Source organism: Phasianus colchicus, chromosome 27, assembly GCF_987193195.1.
Source record: "Phasianus colchicus chromosome 27, bPhaCol1.hap1.1, whole genome shotgun sequence".
Taxonomy (NCBI): Eukaryota; Metazoa; Chordata; class Aves; order Galliformes; family Phasianidae; genus Phasianus; species Phasianus colchicus.
In genome coordinates, this window is record NC_143462.1 from 4,765,886 (window position 1) to 4,784,125 (window position 18,240).

The 18,240-nt window shown below is 40.3% G+C and overlaps 1 protein-coding gene across 10 annotated transcripts in view; it reads left to right on the plus strand.

The window, feature by feature from the left end:
- Nucleotides 1-18,240, plus strand: part of DOCK5 (dedicator of cytokinesis 5) — a 109,121-nt gene that overhangs the window by 56,927 nt on the left and 33,954 nt on the right. For all 10 annotated transcript variants that reach the window (XR_016460207.1, XM_090125737.1, XM_090125735.1 and 7 more), the window contains 20 exons: nucleotides 606-661; nucleotides 1,490-1,586; nucleotides 4,950-5,098; nucleotides 5,971-6,106; nucleotides 6,242-6,399; nucleotides 7,076-7,157; nucleotides 7,456-7,585; nucleotides 8,323-8,395; nucleotides 9,855-9,997; nucleotides 10,395-10,520; nucleotides 11,084-11,208; nucleotides 11,556-11,654; nucleotides 11,793-11,865; nucleotides 12,663-12,766; nucleotides 13,433-13,625; nucleotides 14,167-14,264; nucleotides 14,658-14,747; nucleotides 14,908-15,008; nucleotides 17,191-17,325; nucleotides 17,700-17,811. Coding sequence is in view for 9 of the 10 variants with exons in the window: in XM_090125737.1 (XP_089981863.1) it covers nucleotides 606-661; nucleotides 1,490-1,586; nucleotides 4,950-5,098; nucleotides 5,971-6,106; nucleotides 6,242-6,399; nucleotides 7,076-7,157; nucleotides 7,456-7,585; nucleotides 8,323-8,395; nucleotides 9,855-9,997; nucleotides 10,395-10,520; nucleotides 11,084-11,208; nucleotides 11,556-11,654; nucleotides 11,793-11,865; nucleotides 12,663-12,766; nucleotides 13,433-13,625; nucleotides 14,167-14,264; nucleotides 14,658-14,747; nucleotides 14,908-15,008; nucleotides 17,191-17,325; nucleotides 17,700-17,811 (2,280 nt within the window). In the remaining variant the exon portion in view is untranslated. The remainder of the gene's footprint in view (nucleotides 1-605; nucleotides 662-1,489; nucleotides 1,587-4,949; nucleotides 5,099-5,970; nucleotides 6,107-6,241; nucleotides 6,400-7,075; nucleotides 7,158-7,455; nucleotides 7,586-8,322; nucleotides 8,396-9,854; nucleotides 9,998-10,394; nucleotides 10,521-11,083; nucleotides 11,209-11,555; nucleotides 11,655-11,792; nucleotides 11,866-12,662; nucleotides 12,767-13,432; nucleotides 13,626-14,166; nucleotides 14,265-14,657; nucleotides 14,748-14,907; nucleotides 15,009-17,190; nucleotides 17,326-17,699; nucleotides 17,812-18,240) is intronic.

Genomic DNA, 18,240 nt, shown 5'->3' on the forward strand with positions numbered 1-18,240 from the left:
GATCAGGATTTTGATTCGACTTAGAAAATATTCCAAAAATAATACACCTGTGGATCACAGCCAGACTGCTTGAGGTTTGCAAAATCAGTCTGAACAATGCGTGGAATCTGTTTTCCCGTAGGAGTCCTGCCACTTCTCATGTGGTGGCATCCTTCACTGTCTCCATTTTTCAGCCCTAAAGGGGAATGAAAGCTCCTAGGAGGGTCATTTCTGTTAAAGCTTGGGACTGGTGAATTCCTACAAATGCTGTCATGTGCTGTGAGCTTTCCTAGGGTCCACTCTGTAGCAAGTGCATTGGGTACAACTCATAGTTTGCAAGACCTTACAGTGTTTTGCACAGGAAGATGAGTATCAACACAGTGAAGCAACGAATTAACTTAGTTGGGGTGCTAACATCAAATAGAATGTTTAAACACGGCAGAGTTCTCCTGTGATGCCGTGTCTGGCTGACCTTTCTGTTGTGGGTAAACAGTAAATATCGTGGTTACTGCTCTGCTGCTTGTGCTCATACCCCCTTCCCCTGTTTTTTTGTTGAATGCACTTACGTCATATGCTTCGGTGTGATTTGTTGTTTTCTTTCACTTATTCTATTTATTTATTTTTAGGGCATTTTCCCAGAAACATATATCCACTTAAAAGAGGCAACCGTGAAGGACCGGGGGTAGGTTGGAGCTTTTTTGAGATGTGCTCTGAGAGCAGAACCAAAGGAATACTGTTTCATTTTATTGTAGTTTTAAAAATACATATTTAAAAAGAAAACAGAAACTTTAGAAGTTGTTGTCATGAGTGTTGTTACCAGACTGTGCTATGCTTCTGGAGCTGCATAACTTCTCCTTTTTTCAGAGCATAGTACATCCCAAAACAACTGTGGGCAGAGAGGCAAGAGAATACTGTTTGCAAAAATGAAAGAGGTCTGTTAGACAAGTTAGTAGCAAGACAGGACAGACAAGTTACACTGAGCCCTCTGGGGAATCCTGCAAATCATAACGTGTTCCTGCTCACAGCCAAGGAGCCAGCAGGAGTGTGGACTCCTTCCTGTCTTGGAAAACGTTGTAGGAAGTGACTCCTCATTTGATTCTTACAAAGGATTCTGTGATGAATCCTGTGTGAGGAAAACAGCAGTTGCAATAGGAAGAGATTTTAGAAAGTACTTTTGTTTTTTTTTTCCTTAAGTGTATGTGGCCAAATTACCATTGGAGGCAGTGATTGCTGAGAAATTCTGTCCATTTAGCACTGAGTTCTGGAATGGATCCATTGAGCATAACAAGACAGAAAGACATTGGAATCATTTTCATGTTAAAAATGGATAATGATGTGTTGAAGAACAAATTGAACAATGTAAAAACTGTGTGAAGTTCATACAACTCATGTGTGAATAGTATGAAAATCTAGGCTGCTTCTCTAGTTATGTATTTACAACTGAAGGATGTTTTATGACTGGATATGGATCTTAATTGTAACACCCTTTTTCTGTGTTCTCCATCTTTAGACAACACGAAACAGTGATTCCGGGTGAATTGCCACTTGGGCAAGAGCTTACTTCCACCCTGAGGGAGTGGGCAGTTATCTGGCACAAGTTATATGTGGTAAGTGTGTTTCAGTGATTGGTATTTGGTGGAGGAAGTGGAAGAAGGGCTGTACCATTCAGGTTGAAATGCAGGCAGCTTGCAAGTCTTTTAAAGGCTCATTTCCATCTGTGCAGCTAGAACTTGTGTGTCCATTTCTGCTCTTAAGAAAGGCTGAAAAAGTTCAACCCTCCTCTAGACAAGATCTACAAGCACAGAGGGAATGGAGCTTTAATCCATGCTACAAAGCGTTCACTGTACGTAAATAATTGGGTGATGATGCAGCACTGATGAAGACTTGTCTCTCAGCATTGGCCTGGCACAAGTCACACTCAGCATCGTGTCAGCTGGTTGGGACAGTGTGTGTGTGAGTCACAGTTTACTACTTGAATAAAGGTTCCTGCCTTGCATTGTCCTGTATGAGGACAGGATGTCTCAGTGAAGTTAGGTGAGAAACCATCATGTTGTTTTAACGTTTAACAAGTAGAAACTCTTTTCCTAGACATAGTGTAAATACTAAATGGAACAGCTCATCCTTGCCATGGAGTGCCTACAGGTCAAAAAGTCAAGGGATGAGAAGTGAGCTGGGCTGGTGATCTGTTTAGTGGCCTGGCCATGTGATAAAATCACTATGGAAAAGTCAAACCAAGTTAGTGCATGGATTTGATAGTTTTGCTAAGATAGGTGGAATTCTTGCACAGAGAAGCTGGTGTTCTCAATGACTTGCTGTCTTTCAAAGGTGATTATTAAGGCATGCTAAGAAGAGTCAAACGATTTTTCTTTGGTCAGTAATGAGTTCAGCCTGCATGGTACTGTGTGCTCTGAGACTCTAATTAAGATGAGAGAATTATTTTAAATTAGCTCTAACCATTCAGTGTATCCAGAACAAGCTTTCCTATTGAAAATGTTATAGGGCCACAAGTACACTTTGTTTGTGGGCTATGCAACCACAAAAATGCATTCCATCCTCTTAATTTAATGAGAAAGTGTATGTGACATTATTACTGTGTGAAAATAGACTTTTGATCCTGGCTTTATTTATAGGCTTTTATTTTTTTAATGCATTTCTTGTTTCAGAATCTCTTTTTCCTAAGAGCAGAAATCTTTCGTGTTCCTGTGATTAACCAACATAAGTCTTAAAATAGCCTTGGAAAATGTTGTGGTTTGAAATGGATTTATTTTATTTTCCTTTGCAGTATGTATTAAAAGAAAGAAGAATAAAAAAACGGGATGCCACAGAAGGAGGAAGGGGGTATTTGAGGAGAGAAAGGAAATACAGAGGATTTCTTTATTTAGCAGCGCTTTATTTCCTTTTAATTTCTGTGTTTTTCTGCAGATGTTGTACCACTGGGTATATCACTACTGCAAATAAATACAAAAATGGGTGGGACCTTTAGCTTGGGCTAGTTAATAGCAGTTAACAAGTGTAAACAGCCAGAGAGATAACTCAGGTTTAGCTAACTGCCAAACTGAGGCCTGCTCTGAATTTCTTTAAAAGCTCACCCAAGTTGCCATCTCTGTAGGTGACTTTAGCTGCAAGTTAACAGTGCACTTTTATTTTTTGTTCCCTAAATACACCTGCTGTATCTTGCCTTTATCAACTGTAGACTAACCCAGCTTCCCCCAGCACCTTCACCCAACTCCAATGGAAGATGGCTCCCAGTTTGTAGCTCCCTTTGGGTTCATGTTCCGAAGGGGCAAAGTTGGTGTCATTTCATCTTCCTTCTCCTTTACAGAATGGGCCAGTAACTTCAGTGAGCTCTTTGTCAGGTGTGTGTGAGCAGTTGGTGCTCCTGGTTAAACATTAACAGCTTTGATACCACACACTGCCATTAGTCAGCTGCTGGTGACTGTCCCAGCAGTACACAATTGACCAGTTCCTGCTAGCTGTTGGTAGAAAAAAGCCCCACTCTTAACCACCATTTTAGAGCTGCATAACCATAAACTTTGTCCTAGTAGACCAAAGCTGAGGTAAGTTGATTTGTGGCACCTTCCTTCTGAAAATGAGCTGCCCTTGATGCTCAGTGTGGGTCAGAATTGTAGTGCTCAGCTAACTGAGTGGTGGTGAGTGAGGACAAGGCCTGGCTTCCTCCTTCAGTCTAACAGCTGATGCTTTGAAAGGCTTAATTACTTATCTAGGCACGTTCTGCTGCAAATATGGTTATCACTTCACTATCCACATTGTAATTACACTGTCAGCCTTGGAATCTGAACCTCTATGAAGGAGGTGTGGGTAACTAATTTTTAAGAGTGTGGAACCACTCTTAAATAGCATAAAAATAGCATAAAATAATAATAAAACAATAATAATAATAAAAACCACTCTTTAATAACACAAAAAATATTTTCATTCATCAAAGATGACAGTAGAAATGGGAGAAGGAAATTTAACAATGCAGGTTTCAGTGTCCCATTAGACACGTTATGATTACAGATGTTGCATTCATAACAAAAGATGAAAATGCAGTGACTGTGGCAAAGTCAAATGAATACCTGGGTAGATTGGACAGATGGTATCTGGGAAGCTTCCTTCAGTCACATGGTCTGATTGCATTATTTGGTTGATCTCTGGCTTGGTGGGTTTTGAGCAACCAGTTTGACCATATATAGAACTTTCAGAAACCTCTGTTACCATTCTGCCTTTGCTAGTGCTTAAGAGCATTCTGTGATTCAAGACTGCACTGCACTGAATTCTGTGCAAATGCAAACAAAAACGAGTGCTCTGAAGAGCAGATAATCTTCACCCTTATTTGCTGATAGGCTCCAGTCAGGGAGATCGTTGTGTTTCGACAGAGCTGTTCTGGTTTCCATGAGACTCTTGTCTGGAGGTCAGGCATGGGCACAGCAATCCACGTGTGAGTTAGTGGTGGGCAGGAGAGGAACCTTGAAATACTGTGTGGGTGCTGGCAGTGTATCTCAAATACTGCTGCGTTTTGTTGCTGTTGCTTTTTTATGCATAATAATTGGATTGAAGCATTCTTTAGGCTGTAGAAGGTGTGAAGACAGAGCTTATGTGGGCTTCATAATAAATTATTATTTATGTTTTGGTGTCACTGTTAGACTTCTACAGGTAAAGAGTTTACCACAGTCTTAATATCTAAATAGGTGAAACAAATGGGAGGCATGCATAAGAAATGTAAGGCAATGTCACGCTTTCTGAGAGTGACAGACCCCAAATCTTGAGACACTTAAACCTTGGCAATGCAAAGTGCTGGAGAGTTTTCCCCATGATTTAATCTTCTTGTGTCATATGATGCTTTTTTCTCAGATATTTGTAATTAAATGCAACTTGTATGATGATTCAGATGAGTACATTTCAGGAAGTTATCTGAGGTTGTAGTTTCAGGTTATTATTAGCTTGAAATGGTCCTTTTCTTCCTGTAGGATAACAAAACAACACAGTTTCGTCATGTCCAGCAGTTGACTTACAGCCTGATAGAGTGGAGATCACAGATACTATCTGGGACTCTTCCCAAGGATGAGCTGGCTGAACTCAAGAAGAAAGTCACTGCTAAAATTGACTATGGCAACAGGTAAACTCCAAACTACATCCAGAGGGCAGGGGAGGGTCCCATATCCCAGTGCAGGCTCTGGAATTGTATTTTGAGGATGGATGTAAGTAGCTATTAATACAAAATGATGTAAAGAAGCACACCATAACAACACTGAATCAGGCTGTATGTTTTGCCTTGGAAAGGAGGTGATTACAGCTTTCTGTTCCCATCAGAACGTGACTAATCTGACAGGTGGGCATGTGGCAGTCGGCTCTTCATATGCCAGCATTCTCTTCAAATTTGGCAGCAAAGCCTACCTGTCTTAATTCTGCAGAAATGCTGGCACGTGATTGCATTTCCCAAGGAGCACAGTTTGTGCCTGGCTGACTGGAGCTGGGATTTGGATGCTGATGGTGAACTAAACTGCTTTATCAGCAACTGAGTAATACAGTCCTATAGGCCACCAAAACTACATCTTTCATTGGTTTATACAGAATAGGGATTGTCTCCAATACTCATTTATCTACCTGTCAGACTTGATTCAGGTCAAATAAGTCAATTAAGAAGAAAGCTTATGGCAAAGAATAATAATTAGCCAGAACCCGTGAGCTTCATAGAAATACTTGCCATTTTATATTAAGTTCATGTAAGTGAGAACAAGATGTCATCTTAGCATAAAGTTACATGGCTAATTATTTTTCCCTTTAATGGGAAAACTGGGTAGCGAGGGATGAGGAAGCTCTGTTTCTGGGGTGGGAAAACCATTAATGTGATTATTAGAAAGAACAGAATCAATGAATATTGGCTGCCTGGTGCAGCCCACAGCTTGATCTGTCATTTGTGCTCTCTGTCACCTTTGCTTCTTACATACTGTGTTGCTGCTTTTGTCCTCTGATCCGCATGCTACTCAGGATCCTGGGTTTAGACCTGGTTGTACGAGATGACAATGGGAACATCTTGGACCCAGATGAAACCAGCACAATCTCTCTTTTCAAGGCCCATGAAACTGCATCCAAAAGGATTGATGAAAGAATCCAGGAAGAAAAGGTACATCTCATGCTGCTGGCTTTACTGTCCTCACAGAACTAGTACCTGCTGTGTTTGTACATTCTTCTTAGGGATATTGTGCTACTTTGGCAGCAGAACTAAAATGTTTTATGTTTTTAATGTTCTTCTTTGCAGTCCCTGCAACAGAATTTGGAACTCCGAGGGCAGCCAATATTTAACACGACACACACATACAGCCTCTATGTAAACTTCAAGAATTTTGTTTGTAATATTGGAGAAGATGCAGAGCTCTTAATGAGCCTCTATGACCCTGACCTCTCCAAATTCATCAGGTAGGGTGTTGGGGTTCTTTGTATATACATTAGCAATTTAGTCGCTCTGAAGAAGCCAATGCAAGTTAGGAAGCAAGAGTCAGCAGAAAAGTGTTTTTTCAGTTCTGTTGGTTGCTGCTCCAGTAATGATTTGAAAGGGAGTTATTTAACTTCAGCTAAGAAATAAAGATCATGAGCACTTGCACTCTGCTTCTTAAAGCTGGGTGTTTCTGTGATACAGTAGTGAAATCCCAGATTGTGTCTTTTATGTTCTTTAATTTCCCTGTTGTTTTCACTGTTTTAAGGCATTTGATTAATTGCTTCCCTTTTAATGAGGTATACACATATTGTTTTCTGTCAAACTAGTGCAAGTTCACACTTAAAAGCTGGCTATCTTGTACCAGTTAGGGAGGATACAAGGTATAAGGAGGCATTTAGATGTCAGGCACCATCTGTCTCTATCACTGAAGTTATCAGGTGTGGAGATGCAGTCAGTTACAAGAGGAAGTAACTGAGTGTAGCCATTCCCCCTATGCCTGGCTTCTGCCTTCAGTGAAATGAGCCTCTTGAGAATCATGTTGGCAGAGCATATTTTGGCAGAGCTTTTCAAAAGCTCCGAAAAAATCAAACTACTCTTGGATAATTGGAATGTTAGATGTTGATTTTTGCTTTTTTTTTTTTTTTGCTTCATTTGTAGTGAAAATTACCTTGTTCGTTGGGGCAGTAATGGGATGCCTAAGGAAATTGAGAAGCTAAATAACCTTCAAGCAGTCTTTACTGTAAGTTGTTGTATTTACAACCTGGAGATCTTCCCCCATGCTGCAGACGTGGGAGTTTGGGATTCTTTCCCCTTCTTGCCTCTCTGCTTCTAGTGGAAGTGGCAATTTAGGTTGGTTTTATGGGCACTTAAGATCTCATGGGCAGCCTCAAAGGAATGCTCCTGAGAAGTATTTTTTTAAGAGTAGATTTTCTTTTAAGTGTGTACAGTCTAACAAAGCAAAAAGCCTTTTGCTCTCTGTCCTCTTCTCTCCCACTTATAAAGCAGATTGATGTAACTTTATTTTAAATAACTTCCAGGATTTAAGCAGTTCGGATTTGATCAGGCCAAAAATCAGCTTGGTGTGTCAGATTGTGAGAGTGGGGCATATGGAGCTGAAAGATGGGAAGAAACACACGTGTGGACTCCGGAGACCCTTTGGTGTGGCAGGTATGGCAAATTCAGACACAGGAGAGAAGAGCACAGTCCAGTGGCTGGGAGGGTGAATTAGGAAACATAGGCTTTATGCCAGCAAATGTTAACTCCTTCATGTCAGCATCTCTTGAGGACTGAGAATATGATGCTGAGCTGTTTGATACTCCTTTGAGATCTTTTAGTCTTCACATACATGAAGGTGACACGCTGTCAGTGCTCACTTTTTTGTTTGTCTCTATCTAAATAGATAACCCGCTGCTGTCAGTACAGTGGACTTTTCAGATCTTTGAAAAAGAGGGATTTGCTCCTCACAACTAATAGGATAAAGATGGATTTTTTCAAAGGAGCTTTGGTGAATGAGACATCCAATTCCTGTTCAGTTGCTGTGATTGCTTGTGAAGAGCCTTGCTTGAGATCTGTGGGGAAAACAATTTCAAAATAATCAGCATTTGAAAACTAAATGTTTGGAGGGATGTTTTTTTTTTTTGCCTTGAAATGCCTGAATCCCAGCTGTGGTTGCTTTTTTTTTTATCATAGAGAATATTCACATTCACTCCCATGTGCAGACTTAAGCGTCAATAAAAATATGCTTGTTAAAAAGTTAAAATGATGAGAGTGGCCTTCTACATTGCTGTCATGAGTGGTCTTGGACCAAAACAAGCAGCTATTGTTTCCATTCTGATAGGGAGAGCTCTCTCTGTATTCTCTTTAGCCACTTGGCAGAACTGTGTCTTGGATTTGTGTTGTTTCAGTGATGGACATAACAGATATCATACATGGGAAGGTGGACGATGAGGAAAAGCAACATTTTATTCCATTTCAGCAGTAAGTATTATACTTTGGAGTTCATCACATATCTGGCTCTTTTAAGGCACTTGTCCTTCAGAGAAGGACGAATTTGTATGGGAGCCTGGCAGCTGACCAAGGTCTCTACAAATAGATTAGCTAATGGCAGTAGTCAGCTTTTTGAAGGAAAAGATTTTTGTCAGTCCTCTGATGCTTTTGTTCCCCTAGATTTACATGTCTATACAGTAAGTTACTTAGGGAGTCTTGGCATTGCTGCTGGAGTTGGTAGATGTTCATATCATATGAAGGAAGAAAGAAGATCAGAGAGCAAAATAATGTGGGTCTGGGGGATGTGATCTTAAAAACTGTCATGGAAATGAGGCAAGATTTGGAGGAGGAGCACCTGAGCAGGCAGGGAGCATTGCTCCTTGTCAGCGTTGTGTGGTTCCCTGGGCATTGCCAGCCTGTAGCTTTTCAGGGTGAGTCAGAAAAGAGTTAAGAAAGAGATTTCCCCCTCTTCCTGGAAAAGAAATTCAAGCCCCTCTGTGCTGTGCATTTCTGTAATGCTAGAACTTGTGTGTGTTCTGCCTGCTCTCCACTTGCTCACTTTTTCAGCACATTACAGTAATTAGAATGGAGCTTGTTTGGGTAGACTCAGCTTATTACTGTCCTAAATATAGTGATCCATTTGGTGTAGCTTATGTTGTTGCAAGGTATTTTCAGGAGAGATTGTTGTATATCCCTACCATTTTAGCACCCGCAAGACTGCAAAAAAGGATGTATTTTAATTTGCAGAATAGCATGATTCTCCTTCTTTTTTTTCTTTTTTTTACCCTGTTTTTCTTCTGTTATAATCAGATCGAGTTTAGACCTAAATGTGGTCACCTCTACAGGAATGGGGAGTCTGTGGGGATGTTTGTATGTGCTTTAGTTCATTATTGATGATGTGGGAACAGGAGTGTAATCTGGCTCCAGATCCCAGCTCGCTAGATGTGTTTGCTAGGGACAGGTTCAACACTCCTGTGGTGTCATTAGTCATGTTAATTTAAGGCTGGTTAATGAACATAATCTCCTGGAGACAGCTCTGAGGCACAGCTGAAGACAGAGCTCAGTTCATCTAATAGGAGCAAAAGATGCCACCTGCTGAGCTGTTCTCCTGTGTGGTTCCCCATGGCCATAGATGCTCTACAAGGCAGTGTGTGGATGGAAAAAGGAACAAAATAGAACTGGCTGCCTTTGTGGTTGTCCTGAAGGCTGCTGGTTCAACATGGTACAAATGTATTCACAGAGCTTTTAACAAGGCACAAGTTGCTTATCCTAATCCTAGACTATCACTGATGGTTTTTTTCAGTTGGGTTTAGGCAGGTGAAGAAAAAGTCTTAATTTAGAAGTAATTACGCTACTTGGAAAACAGTTAGCTGTTGGCCAGCCCTTGTCTCGCAGAGCACATGCTTGGTGTTAGTTTATCCACTTCTCAGTCTGTTGTTGTTCTTCTCAGGATTGCCATGGAAACATACATCAGACAGCGACAGCTAATTATGTCCCCGCTGATAACTTCCCATGTGATTGGAGAAAATGAGCCCCTCACTTCTGTCTTCAACAAAGTCATCGCTGCAAAGGAAGTGAATCATAAAGGGCAAGGTACAGCAGTCAGGCGGGACGTGAAAAGCTGGTGTGGGGAAAGGTTCCTCTTGCTTACAGAGGAAAGTAAATGGCTCATGAAAGTCCAGAGATCGACGTTTACTGGAGTTCGCTATCTTCACCAAGCTAAACCAATGGCCTTTGTACTAATGGCCATCACCCCAGCACTTTGGGAGCTAGAGAGATTAGAAATAGGATCTGTTCTTACTTGAGTGAAAATAAATCCTCCTTTTCTAGCTGATGCTTGCTACTTATTTTATTTTGTTTTATCAAATGTGGGCATAAAATATTTTTTAAGTGAACACGACTGACTGCATTTTCCAGGTACTTTGGATTCTGCTGTTCTTGTATGTCTGGTTTTTATCCCAGTAAGCAAATGTTACCCTTCTTTTCTTAGGTCTTTGGGTCTCCCTGAAGCTGCTTCCTGGTGACCTAGCACAGGTTCAGAAGGATTTTTCTCACCTTGTAGACAGATCCACTGCTGTGGCTCGCAAAATGGGATTTCCTGAGATAATTCTTCCTGGTAGGTCCCATATTCTTCCACTCTTCTGTGGAGTAAAAGAGACATGTGAAATTCTGGAGTTTCTGCTGTGGACAGGTTTATATCAAAGATAGCTTAAAACCAGTTTGTTTTTACTTTTCTTGATATTCCAAGGTGATGTCCAGTTTTTTTTGGTGAAAATGCTTTCTTTGAGAAATGTTGGAAAATAATAGCATCAGTACTCCTTGGAGGAAAATCTCTCTTTAGTTGAAAAGAAAATTTTGTTGCTTACAGTTCTGACCCTGCTTTGCTTTTATCCGTTTGGAACTGCTTTAGACCTATCCAACTCTCTGCATTTAAAAAGATGTTGCATAAAGGCAGAGGTCTCTGAAAATAAAAAGAGAGTGGTACGTTGTAAAAACTTCTCTGCAATTGGAAATGAAGATGAAATGGTGTGATGTTGGGTGCCATGAATTAGCTGCTGTCAGTAGCTGTGAAGAGGAAAAGGATGATGTTAATCTACCCTATGATGTTAAATATTAACTGGGGAACTTCTATGACTCTCCATACAGTAAAAAGAACTCATTGAGTGCTATGGATTTTAGGTGATGTTCGAAATGATATCTATGTCACCCTGATACAAGGAGAGTTTGACAAAGGGAAGAAGAAGACTCCTAAGAATGTAGAAGTCACCATGTCTGTACATGACGAAGATGGCAATCTCCAAGAGGTATGATGGCCTTTGCAGAGGAGAACAAAGCTGCTCATTTGGATGGGTGGTAGCTCTGGTGCATAGGATCTTTTTCATTCTTCAACTTGTATGCAAGGACTGCATAATGAACAAGAGAGATTAGAGGAGATCTCAATGAGTACTTTTGAAGTCACTAATTTTCTATGTTACTATCAAATGTGAGTAAAAAATGAAGTGACACAGTTGCCTTGATTGGAAAGCATGGATTTTGAGCAAGCCTCTATGCTTTGAAAACTTTCAACCCCAAATACCTTCTGTCTTTCATTCTAGACCTCACATTTTCTTTTTCCCCCCTACCCTTATTTATTTATTTTTTTTTTCCAAAGAAAGCTATCCATCCTGGTGCTGGTTACGAAGGTGTCTCTGAGTATAAGTCTGTTGTTTATTATCAAGTCAAGCAACCATACTGGTATGAAACTGTAAAGGTAAGAGTGTATAATTTATAATCTTGCTTCTTTGCATAGAAAAAAGACCTAATTTGAAATCAGTTAATTAAAATGATATAAAACTAATTTAAAACCATAATGTCCTGTGAATTGATGACCATGTCCTATCATTTGTAGGTATCCATTGCAATAGAGGAAGTCAGTCGTTGCCATTTAAGGTTCACTTTTCGTCATCGATCATCACAGGAATGTAAGTATTCAAAGAGAAGCCCAACAGAACACTGCACTCTTCCTACTCCATTGAGATTTTTGAGTTTCTACCAATGGTGTACCAGTTTGCATTCTGCTTGTTTCCAATGTTGGGATGTCACTGGAAGCAAAGATAAATGACTGAAGCTTTTTATAGCCTTAATAAAAGGTTTAGTGCTGGTTTTGTTCTAAAACTGGAGTTAAATAGGGAGCAGAGTGTTAGCCCCCTTGGAAGACTTTTGTCAGTGCTTCTCTGTGGATAGCTGTGCTTTTAATTTCTTTTGAGACCTTCACACAATTGTCCAATTCAGTCTAATGATCTTACAAGAGGTTTTCTGATTACGTTGGTGAAAGGCAAATGACAAATTTAAAGCTGAAACTTCAGCAGAATTCTTCAGAACCACATGAAACGGGATCAGTAAAGTCAAACTGATCTCTTGGAAGAAATCTTTTAAGGCAGCTGAGAAATGCAGTGACACGCTTCTGCATCCATAACTCACAAGTAAATTTGTAAAATCCCAACCAGAATCTGTGTGCACAATTATATTTGTCCATCTAGCAAAAAACTAGCCACTGAAATTGCATGGAAAGGGAAGATTCAGAGAGGAAGTTTTTCTGTGTAATTGCAGATATCAGCTAAGTGCCCTGAGATGAGCTCTTTATGCTGTGGATCATGAAGCATTCTACTTCCAACACATTATCTTGTGATGGTGCTAAATAAAGATGCTGCATGAATTATGAACAGTATGGACATAATTAAGATAATTCCTAATAAATATTTTTTCTTTCTACTTACAGCTAGGGATAAGTCTGAGAGAGCTTTTGGCATGGGCTTTGTGAAACTGATGAATGCAGACGGAACAACGCTACAGGATGGCAAACACAACTTGATTATTTATAAGGTAGCTCTGGCATTTGCAGTCCTCACTTTGGTGTAACTGATGAAAGTATCTCTTTTGACTTTATTTTTTCCAAGCAATGTAAACACTGCTGTATCATTGTGGAAATGTTCAATAATTTCTTTCAGGATGATGGCAGTAGCCTGTTTTTGTAAGTTACCATCAGCACAGCTTTGAGGGATTGGTTTTCTGACTTGGTGGGCACAAATCTGGTACATACTATTGTGTGTCTGTACAGTCCTTTTCCTCTCAAGTTATTCACCTGGACAGCAAGCAGCAAACTGGCCTGGTGAACACTTCATTTAGAAGTTTGGGACTGGGAGAGAGAGATGTGCCTTTCATCACAGTAAGAGGAAGAAGCTAATGCATTGCTGTAGAAAGCTACTGCATGATGGGGTGGGTTGAGCTCCTGCTTTCTGTGGCTTGATTCACTCTCTCAAAGAGCTGAGTTCATTGGCAGTGTGCAGGCAACTTCTATTTCTTAAAGTTTGAAGTCCAAACAATGCAAGTAAATGACTATAGACATGAAAATGTGTTGAAAGCCTTCTGTGGCCATCCCTGTGTTTAAATGTTTATGTGGATAATGTATCTGCAGATGAGAACTGCAGGAGTTCAGAGATGTGCTCAGTGTGTGAGATAACCCTCCTTGTTCTTGTGGTCAACCAACAGGGTGATAACAAGAAAATGGAAGATGCAAAATGCTATTTAACTCTTCCTTATACAAAAGTGGAAATGGAGGAGAAGGAGGTTCCCTCAGGGAAAAGTCTGCACCATCTAGCCAACTTTACACCCAACAAAGACAGTACAAAAGACAGCTTTCAGATTGCCACTTTAATCTGCTCTACCAAACTCACCCAGAATGGTAGGTCTTGTGTTAGCATCCCAGTGGTATCATGCTGTGTATTTGAATTTAAAAGGGCAATTTCTTTCTGCAGATGTCTATGGCATTGTGGCACATGTGAGCCTACTGCTTTAACTTTAATCTTGCTGCTTCACACATCACTGACAGTCCAGTCCCAGCATTGTTGGCATCAGTATTGCCCTTATTTGTTTTAGAGTTCCTGCTCTAAAGCAAACACAGAGCAGAGCACAAGAAAAAATCATATACTCTTATAAATGTCCTGGTTTGAAGTGTTTTCCCCTGAGTGAATGAGAATCCTGCAGAATTGTCTACTGAATGCTTTATGCTATCAAACTACATCAAGGTTTTCCATTAATAGCAAACCTGACTTTCTTGCCAAGACAGAAAAGCCACCTCAAGGTAATTTTCTGCACAACACAGTGTGACTTTTCCTTGTAAACTGATTCTAAAAATAACCTTTAGTACTTATTCTGTACTATTCTACAGCCATTAAGTCAGCTGTGTTGTTGTAATCTAATTGCTGATGTTCTGTCCTTGCTAGTTGACCTGCTGGGTTTGTTGAACTGGCGTTCCAACTCTCAGAACATTGCCCACAACCTGAGGAAGTTAATGGAGGTGGAAGGAGGAGAAATTGTAAAGGTATACATAGAGATTTGAGTCTCCTTGTTGTGCAAATACTTGGAAGGTTTATCATTGTGTTGTACCCAAAAGCTCCCGGTATGGGGTAGGGATAGCTGTTGTTCCAGCTGCAGAGTAATGGCTGGTTGAAAAGGCAGTAGAGCAGAAATGAAGAGAGGACAATCAGAGCTGATAAGAAAAGATCCTCCTTGCTCTTACAACTGAGAATAGGATGATCATCATGAGCAGCATATGAATGAACATAAGGCTAAGATCCCTTTAAAAATGGTCTTTTGTGTACGACTTTTACAGTTCAACTGAGCTAGGCTGGAGGGGAACCATGATCCAAAAGAACTGACTCCTGTGCAGTGTTCCAGTGTTCTTTTCTGACACTTTTGCTGTTCATTCCTCTAGTTTTTGCAAGACACTCTTGATGCACTTTTCAACATAATGATGGAAATGTCAGAAAATGAAACCTATGACTTCCTTGTGTTTGATGCACTGGTGAGTGACTTTTTGCATCAATGTTATTAGAAAAAGAAATCAACAAAAATTAGGACCCAGCAAAACCAACGACGTGATTGGAGACTAAGTTGTGTTGCAGTTAATTAAAGATTGTGTATCTCTGTATCATCTCTCTCCTCTTAATATTTTTTTTTTGCAGGTATTTATTATTTCTTTGATTGGAGACATAAAGTTCCAGCATTTCAACCCTGTACTTGAAACTTACATTTACAAACACTTCAGTGCAACTCTCGCATACGTGTAAGTATTGGTAACCACAAACCTACAGACTGACCTCCAGACAGCATCTTTCTGATACTGATAGTAAATTAAACTAATGTGGTCAAAACAGCATAGACCCCAGATGATTGTTTTTTGTCCTATTCCTCTCTGCTTCCAGGAAACAAAAAACCCTGCAGTTAGCTTTTTTACTTAAAAGTTTCCATTGTCAGAATTCTTTTCTGCAAGGACAAGATGCTGCTGGCATGGCAAATGCTGCATTAAGGACGTGATTCAGATACTCTTTTGACCTGTAGTACTCACACTTTATTTTTATTTTGTGCACGTGTGTGTGTTACAAAAGGGTCTTTGTGTTTTTCAGCCTGCTTTCCTATCAAAAACAGGCTTCTTGCAGTCAGTCTGTGTGGAAGATGTCATTGTAAGTCACTGCAGGGGATGGGGAAATTGATCAAGGAAGATAAATTCATTAAAAGTCTGATCTAATAAGTTTTGCTGCTGCTGGAACTATTTTACCTTGCTGGTATCCACCCAGGTCCTTCAAAGTACTTTGAGCAGAAGGAAGTTTGACATACTCTATATGGCTGCAGTCTTTGTAGTATGTTTGGTGTTATGGGAAGCAGAAGCAGAACCATGCGTGGCTGGCGTTGTGGTTGATGGTAGCAGAACTAAAATGAAGTTTGCTCCCACCGTCTGCTGACAACAGGCAGGTTGTGGTGGCCACAGACTTCAGAGAAGGGCCATATGTCATGGGGGGGGGTTACACACACATATCAATGCTCTGCATATCAAAACTCTCGAGTTGGTGGCCGTTTATTTAGAACAAATTTGCAGTTCTTCACATTCAGAAATGCAGTTGAGGAGATGGGAGTAATTTTGTTTTCCTGTAGCTGTTGCATTTTTGAACTTCAAAGCAGTTTAAAGAATTCAGCTCACAATCATTAGTCTTACTTCATCAAGGAAGGGAAAAGCTGATGATAGCCAGAATTTATTTACTTGGAGGTGAAGACTTAAAGTCCTGTTGGGCAGCCCAGGGACTTTGTGTGCTTAAAGTGAGGTATTGGTTGAAGTGCCTGTTGTGGGTTATGTGCCCAAGGATATGTAGGAATTTGGGGCAGAGGACAAGAGCAACATCCAAGTCTCTTGACTCTCCAGCTCCCCTTGCTCTGGAGCCCCTGAGCCCAGTGGTGATTACCTTCATGGTAAGAGGGAGCTCAAGATTTAAAACTCTGGCCACTAGAGGCAAAAAAAACAAACTCCTTTTCCCCTCTAGGAATCCCTTTTTAACAGTAGGTGTTAATTCCCAGCCCTGAGTATGGAGCCTCTGGCTGGAAATATGATACAGCAAAGCTCTGAAGTCCTCCCCTCCTGGATTGCTTTCTTCTTCCTTGTCCTGGCTGCACTCACTGTGTGCAGATGATTTCCTTTCCTGCTTCCCTGTAGCCTGAAGAAAATTTCCCAGAGGAAAATTCTTCATTCTTCTTTCTCTTTACTATAAATAAACTTCTTTGTCTGATTAATGGACATGCTGCATCTTAGCTCTGTTGTTCCCTTGTCTTGCTTTCCAGCTTAGCCTGACAATGTGATATTTGCATAATGCCAAGTGGACTGTGATATTATGGGTGTCCTTTGTGTGCTCCGTGTGCCAGAATTTGACAAAGCAGGGAATTGGATGCTGGTAGTGTGGAAGCAGAGCAAGTGCAAAAGCTGTCGTATACTTATCTATTGCTCACACACCACTTGGAGTGCTGGGAGGTGTTTAATGAAGAGAATTTTGGTTGAAGGACAGTAAGATTCCCATGCTTCAATTCAGGAGAGACTGGATAGTGAATACTTACAAGTGTTATGGAACTTTAGCATTGCTTGAGAAGCACTTTGAGCTCTGTGTAGCAGAAAGCTGACGCATACAGAAGGTATCAGTCCACTTTAAATAGTAATGGGTTTTCCAAATCCCTGATTTCTTTGTTTTAGGGAATAAGAAAAGCACAACTGGGATTTCTGGGTAGACATGACTGCCATGGTTCATCCGTGGAACTGGTCATAAAAACATGGCACCCAAGGAAGCCAAAAGCTTCAGAAGAAAATAAGTAAAGAATAACTTCTGCTTTCAGATTATTAGATTGTAGTCCTCTCTGGAATAAGGAAGCTGAACATGCACAGAAATTTAACTCTGTCTTTATTTATTCCCCTTTTTGATTTTCCAAAGGAAACTCACTAAAGTGCTGAACTGTTATGTGGGAAATGCTGATGACTCCAGCAAGACAGAATTGCTGTTTGCTGCTCTGAAAGCCTTGAAATACCTCTTCCGATTCATTGTTCAGTCAAGAATATTGTACCTGAGGTGAGCTTTGTCACTGTCATCTTCACTGTGTCTCTTTATGGAAGTCAGTGCTTCCAGTCACTATCACTGGAGAGAATACTCTTCAGCTTGGTTGAAACTCATTTTAAGACAGAAATGAGCTACTTGATTCTTGGAACCTAAGTGGATTTTGAGGCATTGACAGCTAGAGAAATGCAGCTTTTCTGTTACAAGTTTCATCAGGAAATTACTCCCATAGTAATTGCAGAATCCCAAATGCCATTTTTGCATTCATTTCTTTGTAGAAGAAGATAACTGTAAGATGTTCTTCCAGACTATAAAATGGTATTTCAGCTGCTGTGACTCTGTTAACCTAGATTTACGTGTGTAACTATATCCCTTTCTGTTTTTTATAGGTTTTATGGGAAAAGTGAAGATGGTGATGAATTTAATGATGCAATACGCAAGCTGTTCTTATCCTTCAATGTCCTCATGGACCGTCCTTTAGAGGAGGCTGTCAAGATTAAGGTATGCATAATTTGCAGGAAGAGCTAATACCTTTTATTGCATCAACTGATACGTTTGGGGGAAGGCAGAAAAAGGGTCAAGCTTTGAGGTGCATAATCCCATTCAGATGAGTCACACCAGAATCTTCAGAATGTCTGTTGCAGTTCTGAATGTGAAAGGAAAAAAGGCATTTAAACCATAAAGTTTATCAAATAAAGATGTGAGCTGCTTGCTGAAAACCCTACAGCAGCTGCTAGGATGAAAGCTAACAACCAAGATGTAACATAGCATGGCATGAAAGGCTCTTCAACCACTAGTGCCAAGTGATGGTGATACAAATGTTACACCACTGCAAAAATGAGCATAATGCTGGAAATGAAAGTACTGAAAAAGCAGATGGTTCCTAAATGTATCTTAGGTACAAGATATCTCTTGTATACTTGCTTGTTC